Here is a 22834-nt window from a genome sequence, read left to right as displayed (position 1 = left end):
TCATTTCTGATTTTTGCATATTTTTTTGGTAAACGTAAAGCTTACACTTCAAAAAAACTAATTTGAATCTATTTAAAGATCTCATATTGTGACATAAACGATTACAGACATTAGACCTAACATGAAGTAATAAGTATACATGATGGCAGTGAAGAAATATGGTAAAAGAGAATTTAGATCGTCCTCTCTAGTGATAACGGATTGCTGATTATTGTGGAGTGTGTGAGGGCGAACAAAGGCAGATAAGTGAGAAAATCGAGCACGTCCATGCACTTGAGGTGTTTCCATGCTTTTCGTACCTGGACAACGTAAATTGTCGTTAAAAATGTTGAAAGGCGAGTAAAAACAGTCAACTACTGATGTTGGAGCCAGGTCATTGCGTTTGGTTGTTTAAGCATTTCAGGACAATTTACAGATCTACCAAATCTTTTGTTGTGGTCAGACTGGTTCTCAATGCATTAAAAACCACATGTTTTTGCAAAAAATCAATAAAAAACAATTTATTAAAATTTATAAATTCAGAGAATAATTTAAGCTGTGAGCACTTACTTCAAAAAATTGAAACGACCTAAGCATTAGATTGATGGTAGTTTGTATGTAAGAGTATTCCGTTTATTGCCACAAACATCTACAAATGTGGCCTAACGCATAATCGTTCTCATGTGTATTTATCATTGGCACATTGCGAGAAATTCGACACGACCGCTTGTCACTTTAGTGCTACACAGTTGTGGATTAAGTGGGGTGCTAACTGGGCTACAACCATGTTACACCTGAATTTCAAGGGTCCCCAAAGTTTTTGTATTTATGTGCTCTTAACGAATGTTTCATATGAATAAACATATACGGATAATTAAGGCCCTTTGCCAAGTTTCAGACAGAGGCCCAATGCAACCTTAACCCGGCCCCGATGCCAAATGAGATTTGCGTTGTAACCATCAAAACCATTAAAATCTTAACATTTAATTCTACCTGCTGTTCGTGTCTGGGTGAAATGCCTCCTGCATGGAGTTCGATCCACAGGGTATCCAGGGAAATCGTATTATTCGCGCTGTTGTCGACGTGAGCCTCAAAAAGGTTACGCGCCTTCCACATCACCATGTCAGCCTTGCCAAGGTTTATTTCGGATAGCAGGCCTCGCGTGAAGTTACTGCAAAACCGGTATAACAATTCAATGTTCGCTTCTCGGTTAAAGAAAAGTGGAAATTTAAGACACAAGATATTTATCAGAAACGTAGATTTGTAACACTATGCACGGGACCTGTTCATCGGCCGAAATAGACGTTAAAAGCGACATGCTTTATTATTCCAATTCCAACGTTAGCTTTGCATTTTGGGCATTCTTATGGAAAACAAAGCAACGGAACTTTTAGTTTTAGAAAGAGATTTTTGATCATAAGATTTCAAACTGAGTCATGTCAAACTCATACTGTTGTAGAACGTGCCTTTTGAATTGCTAAAAAGGCTTTATTAAAAGGACAGTTTCGGTTTATATTTTTAAGGTAGCCTATAGCCTACTTACTCCAGAGATGAAATTCGTTGCATGAGAGAAACTATGATTGTAAAAAGGTGAAAGTCAATTTTTCCCACAAATACGTTGTAGTTCGCCATTTCAAGAATCTACAAGAAAAATTGTGAAGTTTCACAGATCGAAAGTGTTACAAACTGGCCTTACCCTAAAAACGTAATGAAGATCGTCATCGACAGATTTCTTGTTGGGAAATAGTTTGCGAACAGCTTTAATTGTTTCCTTGCAAGTTAAGTACGAGTCTCCATCGCGGTCAACCTAAATTTGGTTCAATAGATGTTTCTGCCTTATTTCAGTCAATTACTATAAACCTCGATTAAGACCCGTTTGGGCGATGCAACTTTGTTGATTAGGCGAAGATTGTTAAACGATGTCGATTAAGTTAGTCAAAGCCTTAATTACCGCATTAAAAATCATTTGTACCTCAAGTTTTGTTCGAATTAGGCGAATCTCTTTTAAAATAAACGATTGAATTGCATTGAAATTCCAGTTTAACCGACGTTTACTGTAGTTTGCTTATCGTATAGCTTACTTTATTAAACGCTCTTCTGTACAAATCCAACTTCTTCGGTTTCAGAATGCAATATTTTGAGAGAAAATCGTCTGTAAAATATATTATCAGCTTTACCAACTTATAAAACTGCTCTAATGTGGATAAAACTGATATTTCACCAACCATCGTCGTAGGCAGCTAAAGTGTTTTCTGAATTTGGAGGAGGGGGGACGTTGCGCATCTTTTTCATTTTTTCAAACCTTTCGCTCACTCGTTTTCGTCGCTCTTCGGCTTCCCTCATCCGACGCAACTCCTCTAATATGGCTTTGTCCCTTCACAACATAAAATGTAAATTAAAATTCGCCACCTTAAAAGCAAAAAAATGAGTAGTATCTATATATTACCACAATGTTTAAGTAACATAAAGAGTGATTTAACTATACCTGACAGCCTTGCCTCTGCTTCTGCGACTCGCTGAAGACAGTGTAGGTGAGGGTGAATGAACTTCTATCAAGGATCTGTTCGACTTACCAGATTTCCCACTTCCAGTGCGGCCTGCGAATATATTTTCCATATTGATTGGTACATTTAGTTTAACATTAGCAACTGATCTTAAATGACCTATATACATGGGTGGTGGGATCGCAGTTTTTTTGCTTGTTGTTGAATCAGTTGCTTCACTAATTCCGCTGTCGCTGTCGTTTTCCTTGTCTTCGACCTTTGGCAGCTTTACAGCCACTGGGGGGCGCGCGCGGCGACGCGGCGGTGGAGGTTTTGGGCAGACTTTTTCTAAAAATTTGAAAAAAATTACCATACGTTGATTGTGTGACATTAAAATGGCTAAAGCAATACGCAGTGCGACCAAAAGGTTAGAACTATACTGGCTACATTGCTATACAGGCAAAAGTATTGCATGCAGTTGCGTCTTACGAAGCTGAGGAACCGGTGACGATCCTCGACTTCGCATACTTGAATCACTTTCACTTATGATTACAGCAACGTACGAATCACTCGAGGTTTCTGCACAAACAACAACATCATCATCATGGCACGTCACACTTGTGTACGGATATTGCCAAGTTGCCATTCTACCCTTCCGCTCAGGTTTAACAATTAATTAAAGCCTCCTCTCAATTAAGCTATTAATAAATTTTCACTATGTTGATTTTGTGATTAATTAAAGGCGTGAACATGTATTGGGCGTAAAACTGCGGTCAGTTTTAATGTTTGCAACACAATAAGGGTCAAGGGTCATCCTCTGAAGCTATATATTAATGTTCTCTATGTTGGTTTCGTGATTAACGAAAGGCGTAAATATGTACTGGACACAAAACTGCAGTTAGTTTTAATGTTTACTACACAAAAAGGGTCAAGGGTTAAGGGTCAAAACAACAGTTATAAATGGTTGAAGAAATACCTCCTCCCACAGATGCTTCGTCATTGCTTAATTTTATTGTATTTTTAATGTCATTTGTATCAGCATCGTCCTCTGAATCTTGTTCGACGTCTTTAACATCGAAAGAAATCAACGTAATTTCATTTTCATCGATTTCAGATTCTTCATGATTCGTTTCACTGCTTCGATCGTCAGGAGGCGGCACGTCACTTTCGTTGTTACTAATGCTGCTGCTAGCGTCGTTGGCCTCGGCGGAGGGTTTAAGTTTCTCGTCTACCTCTACGTTATTAGTTTTCTCTACAAAGTTGCTACTATCCTGTAACTCTGAAACATGCAAATACAGCTACTGTTATGCACTCCACTAGAGCACACTGCAGATAGATACTACTGCAACTAAACCTATCAAGGAAATGAGGAAATACCTTCAAGATGGATATCGCTGGTCTCCGTAAATTCGGTGTACGCGCTTTCTCGGCCGGAAGGATACGGTGAAAAATCAATAGGATCACAACCTAGAAATCGAAAAACCCGCCGAAATGCAATGTATAAAGCACAACAAATCAGCCTACCTCGGTCAACTGTTGTCACAATTTTTCTTGGAACCAAAACTGCAGTTTTCTGTGTTGACGGTGTGCTGGATCGAGACTGTACCACCTGTGCACTAAAAATATAAAAAAAATGTCGTGATCTCTTTTGTACACGGGTCAATAACAATGATAACTACCATGGGATGCTGACAATATCGGAAAGTGAGTCTGTCATTGTCGCGTTGTCTATCATCCACTGGTGCGTTTTGTCATTCTCGTTTGGCAAAACTAAAGTGACCGAAGGATCTACTGCCGAAAATGGCGGCTGCGAGGATTTACCTGAACAAGGGATGGTTTTTGTTAAGGTTTAAATTAAATGCTTTTTAAAGCATAAAAGTGGCTTTTTACGTATTACCAGCAAATGTACATTGTGTTTATTCAAAACGACAATGCATTGATTGCATTTTGCAACATAAGTGTTGGTGGCATATTTAGACCAAATCCTTCAGGAATATTTTTTTACAAATCAAACTTACTTGTTTTTTTAGGTGCTCGAAGCCAGGGTCGATTGATTGCACGCTGCGCCCTTGACTTAAACGGGTCTTTCGGAACTGTAAGTGGTTTACGTTTTGCCTTTGGTTGTTTTGAAATGGTGGCGGTGGCTTGATCATCGTCACGGCCGCGCTTTTTATGATGAAGAAAATATCTAAACAAAGTTTTCCAAGTCAAGGGGTTATTAGTCACGGGTACATACTCCATAGGGCTACGAATTAGGCACCAAAGCAGGAATACAAGAGAATTAAAAGTTTTAGTATGGTTTAAAATTTTTATCGAATATATTAAAACACCGTGAATACGTTAAATACTGTTTATTTTTAGGTAATAAGAAATGTCACGAAAGCTTTAAGAGGAATGAGCACAAAAAGCTTAACAACCACTAGTTTAAATGACACAAAACGACCCAAAACAGTGTCCTTGTGGTTTCCATACCTCGGACATACAGAGGGAACCCAATTGCGAACGTCCCAGTTCAAATTGTTGTGGAAAAAGTCGTGGTGGCGACAACAAACATGTTGATGCTTCTTGGAAATTCTCGTCGCTTGCCCGAAGTGGAAATACTCTGTTGTGTGTGTCTGCGAAACCCCAAACATAAACGTCTCGTTAAATATCAAATCCTATTTTCAAGTAAAATTCGGTGCTTTGAAACATCGTTGATGGTGCAAACCTAATGGTTGTGTCCCTATTTTTAAATTCACTCTTTTACGCCCTTTTGTCATTTGCGACAGTGGATTTGAATTACAATTTCAACAAATGATTCTACTTCTTGTTTGTTTTGGGCAGTACAATGCGTGCACTTTTTTCTAAGTTTCAACAATAACGTGTTTGTTACGCAACAAAGTATTGTTGGTAAACTATAAAGGTAGTTTTCCGTTATATTTTCATTTTATATATTCCATATCCTACCAACTTATTATACACACCATTTGACCTACCGACATGATTTTCAGAGAAGGGGGCCCATAATAAATTACTTTCTTCTCACTATAAGATGAACATAAATTCTCACTATAAGGTTGGCATCCCTGGTTTATAGTAAAAATATGCCAATTCTACCATGCCAAAAGGTACGACAACACTCTTGACTGGGGATTATAATAATCCTGTGTGGCATTCAGGAGCTGTCGGGTTTATAAAAACAACTTATTCGATAAATCGTTTGGCCATGAGCGCATTGAAGGGTCGCGTGCTAATGTTGGTTTTGATGATCGAACACCGAAAAACCGACAATGAAAGACAACTTGTGGGAGAAATGTTACCAAAAATGAACGTTGATCACAGATAACCATAGCGCTGATAAATATTAAAAACACATAGATTTTCTGAGTTTAAATAACAGCTTGCAAAAACACGGATTATACACGCGCTGATTAATATTAAAAAAACACATAGATTTTCTTCGTCTAAAAGGCTGCTTTCAAAGACACGGAATATATACAGGCCTAAAAATGACAACCGACATGTATCCTGTCCTAATATTTGATACGATGATATTGGATAATTATAGCATTAATATTCAAAAGAGCACTTATTTTTTACTTCTAAATATAGCTGCTTGCAAAACAACGGTGTATATACATGCCAAGAAATGACAACCGACCAAGACATTGAAGTGCACATATATTTTTTGAAAAATATTATTTCGACGGTTTTGAATGATTTACTAATACATGATTTCTTTACCTTATACTGTGAAATCCAAGCCCCCAAGCGCGGAATCCACACAAGTGAATCTGGATGTTTTGACACTTCTTTCTTTTCTGTTTGTTGGGGAACCGTTTCATACGCTGTATAATTGGAAATTCTGCTTGGTTGTCCCAATGACCGAGATTGTGGTGTCTGACGAGGCTTTGAAGTTCCACCACTTGAATGCCATCAAAACAAAAAAGCCACTTATGAATTTACGTTGTAAGCAGGATGTATTCTAGCTGAGTTACAAATGTTATAAATACAGGGACAAATTAAATTAAATATTTTTCCAAACTTACTTGTCGTCGTTTGAATTGAGGTAACGCAAAATGGAGTACTGCTCACATATCTAAAGAAAACGTGACTTTAATATTACGCCATTGCCAGTACAAAAGATGTGGTAGCTATAACCGAGTAATTGACTACGCCCACATGAAAGAAAACGATTGTAAACATACCAAATTTAGGAGGCTCTTTGAACATATTGAAATTGTTTTATGAAGGTTATAGCATTTGGTTTGCGGATGTGGAGACCTCCTCACACGAAATTTGCTGGTCTGGGCCGAACTTTTGTCCAATAGAACGCCCGTGGTTACAGGCCATTAATACGCTCTTACAATTGAAACCCGCTGTTTCGAGCCTGTTTACCCAACACGCGAAACATGGAACACGCGGCGCAGCAAATGATTTTCCGGGAGCCGTCGGATGCTAATCTTTGTTTGAAGGACGTGTTTGTCTGGTTATTACTAACAACAGAAGGTCATATTACATAGTCTGGTGTTGCGGCATCACCAACAATTAAACTCAGTGTTTCTAAAAGTTTTTTGTTTGCCCCAAAGTACACATATGAAATAAGCAAAATTTTCAGGGCGCACTATTGGTTTGAATGTGAAGAACCTATGAATTTCAAGTATTATATATATTTTACATTAGCTCAAGGTATACGTGACCATCTTCCAGGGTGCACCTTTAAGAACCACTGAATTAAATACTAACTTTTAAAACTTCTGAGTCATCATAACCAGGACTGGTCTGATTGCGCTGTCGGATGAATGCATCTCTTAGCAGCTGGTTGTTTGGGTTTCGAGGTGGTTTCGGTGTTGTAACAGTTTCTGGCGATGGAATCGAGCATACTGGGATAATTTTTGTGCGGTGTCTGTACTTGGCAACAGTGGGTGGAACTTGTAAAGTTGGCAAGTTGTCCTCTTCGCGATATGCCGATAGACGGTAGTCGCATTTCTTTTCTGGTTTAACAGAGTTGAACTTAGTAAACGAATAGTTACTCGATTTTCATGCAATTTATTCCAACGGATGAGGAACAGCACAAAAAGTTTGTAATAACATCTATTGAGAGCAACACAACCTTCCAAATTATCTGAAATTGCGTTTAAGGTGCACATTAGAGTTGTTAACAGGCCTGAAATGGAGCCCGAACCCGGCCCTAACCCAAAGGTACAAAGCCCGAAACCCGGCCCGAACCTGAACCGTTTTTAAGAAGCCTGTTTAGGCCCGAAAGTTTGATTGACAGGCTTATACTTCGAAGCCTCAGGAAAGACAAACACAATAGACAATTGGTCTTGAGCAAGGCGTTAGGGCTGTTTGACATTAGGTCAGGTCCAGCAAATGGCTACTATAGCTAGGTAATCATTTTGTATTAAATACTGACACAAAGTGCAAAGTCCGAAAAGCCCGGTCAAACAACTCTGGTCCACATTATTCTGCGTATTTTCGGGAATAACAGTCGAACACACAAGTTCGGTTCATAAATCTCTTCAAAACCAAAGATTCTTACAGTGTTTAAATTATATCAATGACATTGCAAATATGTGGCACTTCCCGCGTTAACAAAATTCAACTACTGTTTTAATGCGTGCTTACTATTTGCTTGCTCATTTTGTTGCTAACTTACCAGTTGGGAATGCGTTTGTGTATTCAGACCTGCGTATGTGCGATGGTACTGGTACGTAAACTTGGGATCTTGTTAAGGTTAAATGTAAAAACATTGACCGTGTCGGTACTGTTTGTTATTTCAAGTCAGGTTACGCGGTTTGGCTTCATTATGAAGGATTACAAGGGGACGCTGTACAAAACCTTTGTTAGACTTTGTATCATAAAGGTAAACTTTTGACAGTTAATTTCGTATTACATGTTAAACTTTATGCAGTTGAAATATGTTTCTAGTTGAACACAGTTCTAAAATGCAATTACCTTGTACGTTCTTCTCCTTGTTCATGACTTTGATTGGCGGTAGCTTATGCTTTTTAAACTTGCTATCCACACTGTTTTCATCTTCGCGTTGCCTCTTGTCTTGTAGCTTAACTAACTGCCGAAGTCGATCAATACTTGGTAAAGCTACATCATCTGATACTACTACTGCCGCACTGTTGGAAGGCGATACTTGCTGAATGTAGCCAATCCCAACGTCGGGAAGCTTGTTCCGATAAGCGAGATCCATGTTTTGGCCGCGATAACAACAGGAACGTTCAGTATCGAATGCTTGGCAAGCCACGTATGGGAGGAGATGTCGCTCAGCCGAACGGGTTTGGAGCGAAACGATCGACAGGAACATACGAATGATTTGCGGCCAGGTTTCGGTGACGCTACGACAGAACGCGCCCTTTTGTGGTTCGACCGACGTACAATAACGCAAATCTAAAATCCACATGGAACCAATGTCCGGTCGTGAGTAAGGCAAATAATAAAGTTGTGGTAACCCGGCGACAAAAACGTGCTGCGGTTTAATGGAACGGTTATACATGCTTTTAAACTTATAGTTTTGGCGTAATTGTATTTTGTTGGGTAGGGCTTTTGATAAAGCGTTTGCCTGCAATTGAATGCTGTTATAAGACTATGTCATAGGTTAATCCGACCACATTCTCTTTGTAACAATTTAAATAGGTTTACACGCCCAGCGGTAATGAGTACGTGTTGTAATTGATTGCTACAGATGTTTGGCTTTGAACATAACATTACCTTTTGGAGGCAATAAATAAATGTTAGAATCTTGATCAAAGCGAAACTATAACTAGTAAACTATATAGTGAATATACATTTTATTGTAAAAAATGTAGTTACCGTTGTTTTGCCAAGTCGGCGTCGTTAGTGTTCCTATTTGCAGAACCTCCTTGTTAAGTTTACGAATAGCTATGTATGCTTTATGTTCCGAAACTCAGTGTTCCATGTAAAACTGAAATCCTGTGTATTGTTGGCATACTCGGTGGATTAATTGCAGGGTTGACAATTCTACCTATACCGTTCATCACTAGTCGATATAGCTTCAAACCAAGTATCAGTTATAATTTTTTTTCTTATACCAGTCATGTCATGTATGGTTGAAGACACAAAAGGGCGAACACAAGATATTGCACAACATTGATTAAAGCGTTCTATAAGTAAAACGTGCCGTTTCTTAGGCAAGGTGGCGTTCATTAAGCAAGGCGGTTTCACACAACACAGTACATGCACGGTATGCTGAAGAATTTCCAAAGACCACAACTAAAGAAATCGCCAATCGTTAAAAAACACTGCTTGACGACACTTTGCAATAAATATAAAACATGTGCAATGGAAAAGAATGAATGAATGCGATTTTTCACTAATGTCCGTACTCATATCACACAGAGAAAGATATGATGTAAGTCATTGGCTTTGTGGCAACATAATGCTTTTGTTTTCAACCGGAAATGAACTTGAATTGCCTTTCTCTGATGCAATCAAACTTTAATCATTCCGGATATTTTACCACAATGATTGCGTGCGTTGTGGCGAATATGATGTTGTGCTTGTGAGAAATGTCACTTCTGTGAATTTGGTTTCGTTCGATAACAAGGTTCGATTTTTCCGGGTAAGAACCGGTTTATCGACGCGTCCAACATCTCACCGTAAATGCTGACTGAAACTCTTGCGTTGCTCTTTCTTCCGTTGCAACAAAGAACCTGTGATAGGTCATATGGTGTTATCGCTTAGTCAAAAGACGTCATTTCTCGTCATTGTCCCGTTTTAAAGATGCACCGTTTGCCATAGTGAGTTTATTGCGCAACGAATGCGATACGTTAGCCAAGTTGATCGTTTCGTCAATCACCACACGTTGCACGCTGTCACACTGACTCAGCAGCTTTGGGAAACACAAGTTCGAATTGCCGGTAACCGACAGTTCCTCGAGCTCCTTCAGCTGCACAATTTCCTGTCCTAGAGTCACCAAATGATTGTCGTCCAAATGCAGGTGCGTGAGTTTGATGAGCGAAAAGACCGGCGGTGGCACGTGCTTCAGACCGCATGCATTCAGTGCCAGTTTTTGCAGATTCCACAGGCAGCAAATGCTGTCGTCAATTTCAATACCCTCGTTGCCGCCAAGTGCAAGAACTGCAAGTTTGGTCAAATGCGTCACTTCGACCGGTAGTGACGTCAGACCACACCAACCCAGATCGAGCCACGTGACATTTGTAAGCTTTCGCAGAGGCGAGAAACTTGTCAACTCAGGCATGTTGCCCAAACCGAGAACCTGAAGTTTATGCAAATTGGTCCAGCAGTTGGGTATAGCGGTGAGCCCGCAGCCCCACATATTGATTGCCTGTAGGTCCTCTAACTTTCCTAATATATCAGCCTTTCTCATTTCAGGGTTGTTGTTAAAACTGACTGCTTGCACATCTCGGAATGCATAGTACTCAATTTCAGCAATTGCCGGTGGGACACCGTCCAACTCGCAGTCATCCAAGTCCAAGGTCTCTAGGCTGAGGTTAGGCACATTGTCCAGTTCCCATTCGAGCAGCTCAAAATGCTTAAGCAGAGCGTACATATTCCATTTTTCGACGTCCATCAGTTCGTCTTTGTGTTAGGATACACTATACCTAAAACAGCTACAGTCTTTTGAATAGAGAAATACGAGAGTACGGTTCAGGGGTTGTAATATGAATGCTGTGCGCAGCATATAGTGTCGGACGAAGCAGGAAATTGTTTGCTTTCCTGGTTTAAACGCGCTTCAGTCACGTGGCCTATTTTCTGGTTAGCAATGTGCAGTTGATTGATTTGTAAATGCGTTTCGGTAAAGTCTCCCTGTCACGTTTTGGCTGCCTCGGTTAGGTTCTCTGAATCCAATGCATTTTAAAAGTAAATTATAAAGCCATTTGATCAATCAGAGGTTTGCACAACTTAGCTTCGTTTAAAATTATTAATTTTGCAGCTTTAAGGCGAAAAATACTCTTGGGGAGAAACCGTAAGGGAGGTGGCATGGCTGAAAAACGTTGTTTATACATTTTTCTCTATTCAATAAAACATGTCACATATCAACGTGTGTTAACCTTCATACGCATACGTTTTTTACTTACACGGTCAATCAATTGTAATAATCCACGTAAGCTTATCTGCTAGCACTGCAAGTCATGAGTGATTCTGACCTTTGCTTAACTACTGCACGAACCCCTAAACGGGCGTTTCCAGTCCTGCTTGCACCATTTCGTCCTTACTTGATCGTTTTAGCACTACTATAGGCTTACGTGCGTGTGATTAGTCACTTCGCCGTTCGTGGTTGTGCAGCACAAGGTGGAAGTCCCTCTGCCGATCACTTCTACCGTAAACACAAGCGCGGATGCCCTCCACGATTTAAAGCAGCATTTTTCAAAACAAAACGCAACGTCTGACGATTTCGGCTAAAACGCTGCGACGTCAATACGCGTTTGGGCAACAGACAACAAATGCACCAACGCCAAAAACGTGGCGACTAGGCTAAAAACCAAGCGTTTCACGTCTGGAAGCGTACATGGCCCAGATAACGCCCTGGAACACGGCCTTTCGAACGTCTTTTTCTTCATTGAAAACCTTGATACGTCATTTGTCTGACCTGACTTCCTCTATTCGGTTGCTATGGTGAAGTGACTTGATCGTAAATCGAGAACTGAGAATGAACCATAGGATCATGTGTGAAGGCAAACTGGATTATCTCGGTATTTTCGACCAACAGCAAACGTTTTCTTGCTTTTGGAAACTTATTCGAAGGGTGAAGTGAGTTTCAAACGAGCCTGCTTTCTCCACCCTTGGGAAGCACTTCAGCGTTTTTGAACAAATAATTGATGGTCGTTGAAGTCAATTGCAATAACTTGTAGCCTGTTGCGACTGTTTCTAAAAAACTCTTCTAAAACGTCTCTAAACGTCTAAAATCTCTAAAACGTACTTCTTGAGTGTAAATTTGCCGATCATGCACAAGGCTTACGGGCTACACAAGTCTGTGGAGAAAAAAGTAAAGCACACGACACAAGCATATGCGAAACGCAACCGCCGATGTCCACATGATTTTCAGGCTTACCAGATGACATTGCGGTGAGAAAATTACACGCGACAGTTGAAGAGTACAAAGCGAATAACGACAGGTTTAAGGTGCCGCATGCCAATAACCATTGTTGATTAGGATTGATTTTTTTTAACCAACAATAAAAACCATCGCAAAACCAATTTTGATTGATTTTGCCTTGCGCTGGTAGACTGGTTCATCATTTTTTACAAACACAAATAGAAAGTGATTTTATGTATTTTTTAGAGCAACGTTTCTTCAAACTAAAGAAAAAAGTTAGGCTGCCATGCCGTTCTTAAACCATTGGTTTTTGAAATCGTTATATTCCAAAATTATTCAATCATTCGCGATTTTAGAAAGCCGCAAAACTAGGTTACTGTGTTTAAGAAAAAGTTGCTTACAAAACAATTATTGTGTTAATTGCAATAAAAGCAGCCTGCGGAGAACGAAAAAGGGTAGATAGATTTGCGCATAATTTGTTGAGCACTGTGTTTGGATATCACAGTTTATTCTCGATCTTTTATCGCTTCCAATGTGTTGTAGAGTTGACGTGCCATTCCACTGGAAATTGTTGACTTGGCAGTCATTATGATAATCCTGTACCGCCAACTCAGAGATTTTGAATACCATTTGCATGTTCTTTGAAGCCTGTGTTATCGATAAACACGGAAATGCCGTGAAATTCTCCCTTTAGCGCTTTCCGTCTGGGTTACTTGAGCGCGTCAATTCTGACGAAAACGACAGGTCTTGTTCCATTTGGGTTGATATTTCATTGCTGTAACGAGGTATTTGCATATAAGTGTCTTAACTAATGTCATTTGTTGCCAAAGGCAAGAAATAGACCATTGATATGACTTTTAGACACATGCCAGTTTTATCTATTGATCTTAGACTGTTTATTGTCTTCATGTAAATCACGTTTTTGCTAATAGCCTACAATACTCGAGTGAAATACATTGCAATTTTTACAGCATACACTACAAAGTGCAAGTTATATAGCCTACGACATGCGTAGCAGTTAAGCACGCGAAAAAGAGTAAGTCACAACACATGTTTGCAAACGGCAATGCAATATTTACGTCCCAGCCGATATAAAGTGGTATATAATCTTACCCACCGCGTAGCTACCTGCTGCGCTTCTGATTGTAAAACCAATACTAAAACTAATCAAATTGATTGTAAAACTAAGTGTGTTTTTCCATGAAAGTTTAACATACGGTTTTGTTTGAGGCACGAACTTTGTGATAGACCTTTTCGTCTCACCACTACCCTCTACCGCCGTTGTATCACACAGCAGGAATAGTGACGTCACATTTTCCATTTTAAACGAACCGGGCTTCTCAAGAAGTAAAGTTTTGACATTATTGTTGTCCCAACCGAGTTGCTGAAAAATAGCTGAATATAGTGTAAGTCTACTTGCTCATTAAATACATCGAAGGTGTTTTTAAGGGTACCATAACAACATAATTAAGTTAAAATGAAACTAATATTTGTGATCACGGATGCAGAGTCGTATTAATTAGGTATAGATTATGTCGGAATTTCTAAGAATACTAAAAATCGAATCTATTTCATCTGCCTCACGAAGTCATACTGTGTTAACGAGGCCATTCCGCTTCCAGAGTTTAAATTTGCTTTGTGGCCATTTTTAGCAAGTTTTTGCTGTTTTGGTAAAGTTTTTTTGGCGTCTAAACCTAAATAACCAACTTTAAGGTGTCGCACCTCTAGCAACACTGTTCGTTATGTAGTTTATCACGTGCCGAGACTTGTCAAAAGTTTGCCAGCCCTAAAAAAACATGCTAAAGTCGAAGTATATGGTTCTTCCACTTGTAGAATTTATAAATTTCAACAGTACTGAATAATAAGCAACTACACTATTGGGCAAACGTTAGTGTGTTTATTTGTCATACAACAATCATAAATGCAGCTGTGAGACATTAAACAAAGTTGGTTCAGTTTTTGTTTTTTGTATATTATGGTTTTAAGTACCGTTATTACAAGGTGTTACACTTTTAGAAGTGCATGAATATCTTTCTCCCATATTTTAACCACCTTTCAATAACTGGTAGCAGTATACAAATGTTTTGCATTGATACTTCGTATGCTTTAAAAACAGCTGTGCATTAGGTTAGTTCAATGTACAAAAACACTGTTGAAAACAAAACGGCAAGCACTTTTTTTTTAAAATGAAATATTTTTCTGGTAGTCTATTTTCACTATGGATTCAAAAGAGCTGCCTCCTTGTTTTTAAAAATTTGATCCACTTTAGACACATAATGTTGATTATACAACTTCAGTTGTTCCGAAAGGTTTTTTTTCACATCAACACTGACACCTTCAAGTGCAAATGTTGAATTTGTAAGTTGAGTTACCATGGTGTGTAAATCCGATTTGCAAACACCAACCCGTGCTTTAACTTTTTTTACAAGGTCTCTTCGATATTCAGCAGTTGCCTGAGAAACTTGAACTTTAATTATCGAACCAGTCACAGACAAGTTGATGTTTGATAAACTATCTTGTAATGCAGATTTTATCTGTGGAATTAACTCAGGATATGCGTACATGTCAATTGTGATAAGCCTTGGTGAAGCCTTTACTATCAGCCCTACATCACTTAAGTTTACATGTTCATTATCAACAGTTACAGCAATTTGTTCAAAGACTGAAAGATCTCCACCAATCCTGAAGTTTTTTGACAAATCATCTTGAAGCTGCTGAACTATTTCTTTGAGATTATTTTCAAAGGTTATCAAATCAACATACTCTTCAACATCTCTAGGGTTCACAATCTGCTTAAATTTATCAGCAGCTGCCTTTCCTTTTTTACTTTTCCAAACTGCACAGGATACAGAGAACAACCTTTGATTTTCGACCTTCTTTAAAGCATCAGCTTGAAGGAAACATTGAGTATTTCTGTGCAACAAATGTTGACCAATGTTTGACTGTAGGCATGCATTTACGCAAGGATTTGGTTGTGTTAAGTATCTTAAATTGTTGAAAAACAAACGTGTCAACCTTGGGATCATTTCTAATACAGATTGACCATTGAAAGTTTTACTACAAAATAGCCTGGAAAACATTTTCCCTATTATATGATACTGGGCAAACCAAAAAGATGTAATTGTAGATAAAACTTAAACTGGTGTGCTCATGCAACACTTGAAATTACAAAGATGATGACTAGAGTAACTGTCGATCGTTTATGTCTAAATTTATTGCCATTGTTTAACAATTTTCCCGTTTCAGTCATCAACAGCAGGCTCAGTCATGCGTGAATATTCAGGAAAAATCCCCTAACTAATGTTAAGCCTTCAAAAATAATATTTTGCCTCGACAAAAGGTGTGTCTATTTGTAGTAAACACATATAAATAAGGGATCAAAATATTTAAAAGTGTTACATACCCATATATTGTTTTTTAACGTGTTAGTGTACCGAATTGTTTTTGTACGCTAATGAGAAAAATCACAAAATGCTTGGGATTGATTTGTCATTGCCACTAGCAGCAGCAAAGACAAATAATTTACGCAAGCAAAATGCTGCATGAGCTTGGTTTGCTGTTTTTAACTTCCATGTGCTGGGGAATTACCAATCCATATTTGAAACGCGGTGGGTCGGGAATTGAAAATCAGAATGGTATTGTAGCAAAACTGTGGTTCATTTTGTGCAACTGGAAATGCGTTGCACCACTCCTTATTAACCAGTTTGGATCAGTTTTTTACTTCTTTGCATTGTCAATCACAGGTCAGTATCTTTTCCTAAATGTTTTAAAAATAGTTTTTTTATTGTTGTAAGTAATAAGTATCCTATTCCACAAAGTACTCTAGTCTGCTAAGTCTCTTAATCAATACTCATGTATTGTAATAGTGTAGCTCAACAAGTTGGTTTATAAGTTGCTTTTTGTTGTAGAACTATCATTAGCTGTGCCAGTTGCAAACTCTTTAACTCTTACATTGACTACTATTACTGGATACTGGCTGGGTGAAAAATTTAAAGCAGGTAATGCTATTGTGAAATACAGTTGTTGTCACATAAGGCCAAATAATTACATGTACATGCAGCCCAGTTACTTGGCGCCGGACTAATTCTTGTTGGTGTTTGTCTTTGTGTTCTTGCCAAGTCCTAAAATGGAAACCAAGTCTCTTGTTAAAACATGTGATGGCATTCGAGTAAGTTCTGTTCTTAATCGTGACACAAAACAATATGGAAGGAAGTTTTTATATGATGGTAATCCAGACACATGTTGGAATTCAGACAAGGTAAGCTTTCACAGAAATATATAGCAAGCTTTTATCAATTTGTCAAAATGTAGGGAAAAGTACAATGGATCAAATTGCTGTTTGATGATCCACTGGAAATCCATGTTCTTAAAAACCTAAGCCTGCATCTGCAGTTTCAAGGTGGTTTTTGCAGCAGGCATTGTGAAATAACAGCTGTGAATGAAAATGGAACTAAAGTTGGTATTGCAAACTGTTACCCTGAAGATGTAAACAAAGAACAAACATTTGCACTGAGTTTTAATGTGGATGAAAATTTGGTTTGTAGCCCTCATGGCATCAGTGAACTTAAAATATCCTTTGAAGAGTTGACTGACTTTTTTGGACGAGTGACATTGTACCTGATTGATATTCTGGTACAAATTGACCAGTCTTAGACAAACTTCATTTTTGTTAACAGAATTTTTAGCTCTTCCGGCAGTTTTTTATTGTAATATGCCAACGTTTCGATGTCCCATATTCTGTTAATACGTTATGCCTGGCAGCAACAGTGTATTCATTTTTGTTGTTGTTGCTATTTTAACTGATTTGTTTCATCAGCATAACTAGTGACTGCAAAAGCGTATGTAGTATATTTTAATAGGGATTTCATTATCATAATATTTAAGGTATATTCATTATATTTAAGGTATTTTTTTGGTTGAAAGGGATTTCTTATCTTCTGCTATAAAAATGTAAAGAACTTAATTTTTACACACGTTTTTTGATTTTTGGTGATTCAAAACTCAATCATGCTTTCACAATAGAAATCATATGTGCAGGAATTCGTTAGAGCTACTAAGACAGGAACTCACACTAGAGGTTTGGGAATGTCCATAAGGTGGCGCAACGAACCATAGCGTTTGCAATGACAATAATGGCTAAGTCAGCAAACTTTTGGTGTGAGTTCCTGTGTTAGTAGCTCTACCCAGAAATTTGTTGACTATTTTTCCGATTATTGCACTTTTATTGTACTTTCAAAATTGCAAGACCCAAACGCGTTAGTTCGAAAATTCACATTAACGCAACTAAAGTATTTTGCAACATCTAAAATTGCCCTAAAAAGCACCTGCAGTTATGTTTTGTAGTCTTCAACAACAGAACACGATAAGTGTATTTCATAAATAAATAAATGCATGTCACAGTTGAACAAAAAAAAAACGAAATAAAAAAAACAACAATACAAATAATGGCAGATTTTCGACCAACCGGAATTCTTCTTGCATTTACGTCAAATTTTTTCCTTCCACTTTTCCTGGAAAAAAAGTGTGCGTAAATATTTTGATGACCATGAATTTTTTCTATTTTTGCTTCAGCAAACAGAATATGGGCGTACATCTCGAAAGAATTAAAAATGTCGTGCGGAAGCCAATCCGGGTTTTACAGACCGCCACCTGAACGAGACGCTAATTTTCTTCTTAGCGCGGAGAACAAAACGTTTTATTCTGTCGTGAGCCGATCAAATATGCGAAAGCGGTCGCCGCTGAACCTTAATCCCATGGCGTACATTTTGATTTGACGGTGTTGCGGCTTGGCTGGGTCACGAAGTTTGGTTCTAGTCGATGCTCACGCCCAAAAACCGGCAATTAGAGTAAAGTCGCTCAAGCAAATTATTCCTGGGCGTTGTTACGCGGTTTGACAGTCGGGTAATTACTAGTTTTCAAGAGAATACTGTCCAAAGCAGCAAGGTAATTGCTTCTGAAAAACAACTGATGTCCTTACCGATGTTTTTCCAGATCCAATCCGTGAAGTAACTAATTCGAGTGTAGACTCCTGGCTTGGTTGCTTTCCCACACGAATAACCCCAACTGACACTGCCCGCAAGCATCCATACACCCCGCTCGCGCCAGTAACACGATAGCGGACCCCCGGAATCGCCCTGAACGAAAACATTTTTGTGTGATAACGTAAAGACCTCACCCTGGTATTAACCATGGGGTCAAATAATTACCTTTCAATGAACTATAGGTGTATACCAATTAACATTTAGCGAACTAGCATTAAAACTAAGTTAGTTGTTTTGTAGGTAAATTTTATTTCCCAATTATCTGTAATTTTAGACTAGCGTACACTCATAGCATTTCTAACGACTAACAAATCAACAGGCCTAATTGTCTTTGGCTCTTACTTTACATGCATCGTTAATCCCTTGCTTCTTGCCGGCGCACAACATTCGGCTTGTCACGTGACCTCCCATCCAGCCACTGCTGTTGCATATTTTGTGGTCTATAATGTCGACTTGTGCGTATTGCAAAACTTTCGACTTCGGAAAATATCCTGAAGGCAAAGGAAAAAGTGGCCCAGTGAGTTTTGCGCAACTAAATGGCAATTAGTTGCAGCTTAAAAACTGTTATTTTTTGGGGAGCAGAATTTTGTTTCAACGCTGAGAAATGAGCATTTTGCATTGTTTAAACCAGGTGATTTAGAATTGTTTAGGTCACTGTTCAATTTTACACTGTTTGAAAAAGAACATGAAGTTTTAAAATCTAACGTTATACGATGTGTTGTACACTAGTTCAAATCCGCCCAACCTCCGATCTATGTTTGCAAACGCCGTACTAAACAGAAAAAAACCTTTAAATCTTGCAATTTTTTCCTTCTTGGAACTTACATAAAGCAAAATTTGTTGTGTACATATATTTTCTTTCGATTCTATGTCGTATTATTTCGTAGCAAAATTAATATCTTACCGAAACGATCCATGTAACCCCATCCGCTTACGAAGCAATGCATGTCGTCTTTGAAGTTATATCCTTGCGGTGGAAGACAAATGGGTTTAATCTCTTCGTTAAATACAAACGGCCTGTTCAGCTGCACAACAACAACAAAAAATAAATAAAACTCTGAAGGCTTCATTACAAGCCTAAAACCTTGATTGATTTTCTCACCTTCATCAAGCTGATGTCGTAGTCAAATGTGTAATCGTCGCGATAATTTTCGTGTTGTACGATCGTAACCACGCTTCTGTTTTGTGCTGGAGCTTCTCTCCGTTTGGAGCGATCAGACGCACCAGCATAGACTGTCCATACCTTTACGTCAAGGTTTCTAAAATATACGATGTTTGTTATGACTTACTCGTATCATTAAAGAAATAAACCATTAGGTTTGTTGTTTAACTTACAGAAATGAACAGTGAGCGGCCGTTAGTATCCAGTTGTTCAGGACAATCGATCCACCGCAAGTGATTTGACCCGATAGCCACAAGCTAACCTGTGACAACAAATCATAAATGAACGTGAAGTTACAATGTAAATTCCTAAATCTATAGTTCAATCAATCTTTGGCAAAACTGTTTCAATGTTTTTTTTTAATTTCAACTTCCAAAGATAAAGTGCACTAGCTTACCTGCCATCTTATAATGCCATCTGATCCCCCGATGATCCTGGGACTTTTTCGTTTTGGCGCATTTAATGAGGGATTGACTTTTATTGGCCACGACCTAGCAAACCCTATTCCCTGTAACGAAAGCAACGGGTTAAGTTAGATCGTTTGGTTCGAGTGGAAGTGCAAAAAAATTGTATGGCTACGTACCTGTCTTTGACCTTGTGGTCCATTTACTGTTTGTGGATGCATTTGGCCAGAAAGGTAAATTTTCGAACTGTTTGTAGGTGGCTGTGGGCTCTGGGTTTTTACCCCAATGTTGTGAGACGTTTCAGGGACATATTGCAGTGGGAAAACTCCACAGTACAGCGCTACAAAACACAAACAAGTAGTAAGCTTGTAAACTATGAAGGTCAATCAACTGGTGAAGCTGGACTTACTTTGATTTAGAAGTCTTTCAGTAACATGGCCGTGTTTACTTGATGGTGTTTGAGGTGTGACTGAAGGATGCAATTCTGTAGACAACAATGCACGATGATAAACCTATTATGTGCTGGCAATAATGTAATCGCATGATACCACAACACAGTAACGTGTTGCCCACTTTGTCCTAAACCCGCAAACATCCAAGCCAATTGCCACGTACACAACTTTGTTGCAATGCTGTTCAGACAAAACAATACAAGATTGTCTGTTTACTATATAGCTCTGACTAATAAAGTCTACGATGATAGTACGTTGCATAAGTATCGTACTACTTCTGCGGTCTACACAATTGGCGTCAAGTCAATCAGCTTGAATGTGTCGTGGCTAGCGGCAAAGTGGCTAGCCAGGTAAAAGAAATTATGCTCGTTGCCTTTTATAGATTTATCTCCGACTTTGCACCAAAGATGTAACAATTTGTAGGTGTATTGGCACACACCTTTTTATTTATTTCAACTATTCGGTTTGAGATTGATTATGTGGACCATGTTTTAAATTCGGGGAGATATTTGGAAAATATGTGATTTACATTCGTAACGAAAATCTATGACAAAAGCAGTTCTAACTTAAAAATGGGTACAAGTGAACAATATGTTCGCCAAAGTAGCAAGCACTCTTAAACATCAGACATAATTTTGTCCTTCCCAAGTACCTTGAACATAATTTTGTCCTTCCCAAGTACCTTGCGTTGCACGTAACACCAATCTAAGTATTACACGCAAACGGATAATTCCCATTTAAAATTTCTCATGTGTCAAATATTCAGTGCCTCGGGTGCAAAACAGAAAATCTCCAAGTGCTATAATTACAAGTTGTGCGACGATTGCATGTTTTCTAGCCTACAATCTGCAGGTCGTGGCTTAAGAATCTTACGCCTGTATGATTTAAATCGGGTGTAACATACAGTTTTCGTAAAATCAGATTCCCACATCGCCAAACAAGGACCGGAAGCCCGCTTTTGACGAACACTTGAGGGAAATTTTAATTAAGTAACTTATGTCGAATGAAACTTGTTGGTCGTAGGAAAACATGTCTAAACATGTTTTTACACTTACTTAAATACATTAGCGCCGAAGTGGTGGACAAGGCCAGAAGTGCGACTAGAACAAGAACAACCGACAGCACTTTGGTCCTTGTCGTGCATGTCGAGGGACTTTCCCCATTTAACCCATCGGCGTCGCAGTCAGTTTGATCCAAGTTGACTCGGGGGTAGACGTTGGCTGTGTAGAAATCTGGTATCGTAGTCTCAACTATACTACGATTGCGGGTGTTGATATGTTCTTCCCTTGGTTTGTAGGAATCAGCTCCTTTCCCCGACAGCCCCTCTCTTGAAATTGTTCCAGGCAGACTAACCGTCCGATGAGGATAAAGGCACTCGTGTTGAGGAATGTTGGTCTGATGCGGGGTAGACGATGTACTTCCCACACTTTCTCGGCTTAGTCGCCTTTCGCTAACAGAAGGTACGGGCCTATTCTCGCTAAATCTCCTTGTGTTGTTTGGTCTTTCTGATGTGTCTGGTGCTGCTAACGGGTTCGTTGGTAACGGTTTTGTTTTCACATTATCGCTATGTAAGTTTGAAGTAGTGACCACCAGATCGTCTTGGACATTTCGATTCATCGGTGAGAGATTTGGTATAGAAGAGATTGGACTCCTTGCAGCCATACTCCGTTTTAAATATCCACGACGTTTAACGTTTCTCCAGTAGATTCACAATCATCAGCTAAATATATTCCTGTCAATAAAACACAAAAAATGGTTGATAAAATCTGTCATGCCCCGCCGCAAAAATAAGCTCGCAATCCAACCACGGCCTGCTCTTGCCACAACTAGTCTTAAATGGGCTTTAGAAGAACGACGATCACATGCGAGCGTCTACAGCGTTTAATTACGGGTTGCTTTGATACGTTCGGATCGAGCCAGAAAAACACAGCGTTTCGTGGCAGTGGTAATTTCGAGTTGATCCGACGGCCGAATCCGGTCTGTGTCATAATGTACAGTTGCAACACTGAAATCATGACTTTACACCGAAAATCTTTGTGGTTTACGCGTACAAACTTTGCTCACTCTTTTTTGTGCAAAGTTAAAAAAAGTCGTCTTTGACAAATATACTTACTTAAGGTAAAATGCATGCGTATCAATTTTCTACTGGATGTTTATAATCAAGCTCATTCCAACCTGTGCCTTTTTTGTCGAAAAATAACTTATGTATTTTGTTTTGATTTTTGAATTTTGTTTTATTGTTTAAAGGTTTACAAATGCTTAATCGTTCAAACTCAGACCTGCTTTATTTTTATTACCATA

At 38.8% G+C, this 22834-nt stretch overlaps 6 protein-coding genes across 7 annotated transcripts; 2 read left to right on the top strand and 4 right to left on the bottom strand.

Annotated features, from left to right (window-relative positions):
- Positions 1 to 9: 9 nt before the first annotated feature.
- LOC145228471 (uncharacterized) lies at positions 10 to 8740 on the bottom strand. Its single transcript, XM_080093527.1, has 19 exons — positions 8400 to 8740; positions 7188 to 7435; positions 6491 to 6540; positions 6186 to 6366; positions 4935 to 5077; positions 4481 to 4650; positions 4142 to 4283; positions 3987 to 4078; positions 3840 to 3929; positions 3439 to 3741; positions 2952 to 3041; positions 2643 to 2810; positions 2465 to 2576; positions 2205 to 2353; positions 2061 to 2131; positions 1676 to 1786; positions 1523 to 1620; positions 973 to 1150; positions 10 to 299 (listed from the first exon to the last, which is right to left on the bottom strand). Exons 1-19 carry the CDS (start codon positions 8644 to 8646, stop codon positions 174 to 176), a joined length of 2769 nt encoding a protein of 922 aa, XP_079949653.1. The 5' UTR covers positions 8647 to 8740; the 3' UTR covers positions 10 to 173.
- A 738-nt stretch (positions 8741 to 9478) lies between these two features.
- Positions 9479 to 11152, bottom strand: LOC145229299 (uncharacterized). Its single transcript, XM_080094612.1, has one exon. The coding sequence runs from the start codon at positions 11005 to 11007 to the stop codon at positions 10168 to 10170; it is 840 nt and encodes a 279-aa protein (XP_079950738.1). The 5' UTR covers positions 11008 to 11152; the 3' UTR covers positions 9479 to 10167.
- A 3199-nt stretch (positions 11153 to 14351) lies between these two features.
- Positions 14352 to 15554, bottom strand: LOC145228317 (ribosome-recycling factor-like). Its single transcript, XM_080093339.1, has one exon. The coding sequence runs from the start codon at positions 15552 to 15554 to the stop codon at positions 14691 to 14693; it is 864 nt and encodes a 287-aa protein (XP_079949465.1). The 3' UTR covers positions 14352 to 14690.
- A 243-nt stretch (positions 15555 to 15797) lies between these two features.
- Positions 15798 to 16599, top strand: LOC145228319 (transmembrane protein 234 homolog). The gene is made up of 3 exons (XM_080093342.1): positions 15798 to 16217; positions 16383 to 16472; positions 16535 to 16599. Exons 1-3 carry the CDS (start codon positions 16010 to 16012, stop codon positions 16597 to 16599), a joined length of 363 nt encoding a protein of 120 aa, XP_079949468.1. The 5' UTR covers positions 15798 to 16009.
- Position 16600: 1 nt separating this feature from the next.
- LOC145228318 (nuclear receptor 2C2-associated protein-like) lies at positions 16601 to 17139 on the top strand. The gene is made up of 2 exons (XM_080093340.1): positions 16601 to 16732; positions 16786 to 17139. The coding sequence occupies exons 1-2, from the start codon at positions 16601 to 16603 to the stop codon at positions 17125 to 17127; spliced, it is 474 nt and encodes a 157-aa protein (XP_079949466.1). The 3' UTR covers positions 17128 to 17139.
- Positions 17140 to 17825: 686 nt separating this feature from the next.
- Positions 17826 to 22265, bottom strand: LOC145228315 (uncharacterized). Of its 2 annotated transcripts, XM_080093338.1 has the most exons (10): positions 21589 to 22265; positions 20491 to 20565; positions 20261 to 20421; positions 20075 to 20185; positions 19851 to 19939; positions 19618 to 19774; positions 19420 to 19540; positions 18858 to 19006; positions 18452 to 18608; positions 17826 to 17984 (listed from the first exon to the last, which is right to left on the bottom strand). In XM_080093338.1, exons 1-10 carry the CDS (start codon positions 22193 to 22195, stop codon positions 17956 to 17958), a joined length of 1656 nt encoding a protein of 551 aa, XP_079949464.1. In that variant the 5' UTR covers positions 22196 to 22265; the 3' UTR covers positions 17826 to 17955. The 2 variants fall into 2 exon arrangements, with proteins under 2 accessions (XP_079949464.1, XP_079949463.1); XM_080093337.1 differs by lacking the exon at positions 17826 to 17984 and having other exon boundaries at positions 18326 to 18608.
- Positions 22266 to 22834: the final 569 nt, after the last annotated feature.

This window comes from Phallusia mammillata, chromosome 5 (genome assembly GCF_965637545.1).
Source record: "Phallusia mammillata chromosome 5, kaPhaMamm4.hap1.1, whole genome shotgun sequence".
Classification (NCBI taxonomy): domain Eukaryota; kingdom Metazoa; phylum Chordata; class Ascidiacea; order Phlebobranchia; family Ascidiidae; genus Phallusia; species Phallusia mammillata.
Note: the sequence above shows the minus strand (reverse complement) of the source record. Positions and strands in the feature narration are given on the sequence as shown.

Coding starts and splice junctions, on each gene's coding strand:
- LOC145228471 (XM_080093527.1), bottom strand. CDS start 8,646: ATGGATCTCGCTTATCGGAACAAGCTTCCCGACGTTGGGATTGGCTAC. Junction 3,930..3,986: donor TGTGACAACAGTTGACCGAG/GTAGGCTGATTT, acceptor TTCGATTTCTAG/GTTGTGATCCTATTGATTTT. Junction 1,787..2,060: donor ACAGAAGAGCGTTTAATAAA/GTAAGCTATACG, acceptor AACCAAATTTAG/GTTGACCGCGATGGAGACTC.
- LOC145228317 (XM_080093339.1), bottom strand. CDS start 15,554: ATGTTTTCCAGGCTATTTTGTAGTAAAACTTTCAATGGTCAATCTGTA.
- LOC145228319 (XM_080093342.1), top strand. CDS start 16,010: ATGCTGCATGAGCTTGGTTTGCTGTTTTTAACTTCCATGTGCTGGGGA. Junction 16,218..16,382: donor CTTTGCATTGTCAATCACAG/GTCAGTATCTTT, acceptor TTTTTGTTGTAG/AACTATCATTAGCTGTGCCA. Junction 16,473..16,534: donor GGGTGAAAAATTTAAAGCAG/GTAATGCTATTG, acceptor ATGTACATGCAG/CCCAGTTACTTGGCGCCGGA.
- LOC145229299 (XM_080094612.1), bottom strand. CDS start 11,007: ATGGACGTCGAAAAATGGAATATGTACGCTCTGCTTAAGCATTTTGAG.
- LOC145228318 (XM_080093340.1), top strand. CDS start 16,601: ATGGAAACCAAGTCTCTTGTTAAAACATGTGATGGCATTCGAGTAAGT. Junction 16,733..16,785: donor CATGTTGGAATTCAGACAAG/GTAAGCTTTCAC, acceptor GTCAAAATGTAG/GGAAAAGTACAATGGATCAA.
- LOC145228315 (XM_080093337.1), bottom strand. CDS start 22,195: ATGGCTGCAAGGAGTCCAATCTCTTCTATACCAAATCTCTCACCGATG. Junction 20,422..20,490: donor TGAAAGACTTCTAAATCAAA/GTAAGTCCAGCT, acceptor TGTGTTTTGTAG/CGCTGTACTGTGGAGTTTTC. Junction 18,609..18,857: donor GGATTAACGATGCATGTAAA/GTAAGAGCCAAA, acceptor GTTTTCGTTCAG/GGCGATTCCGGGGGTCCGCT.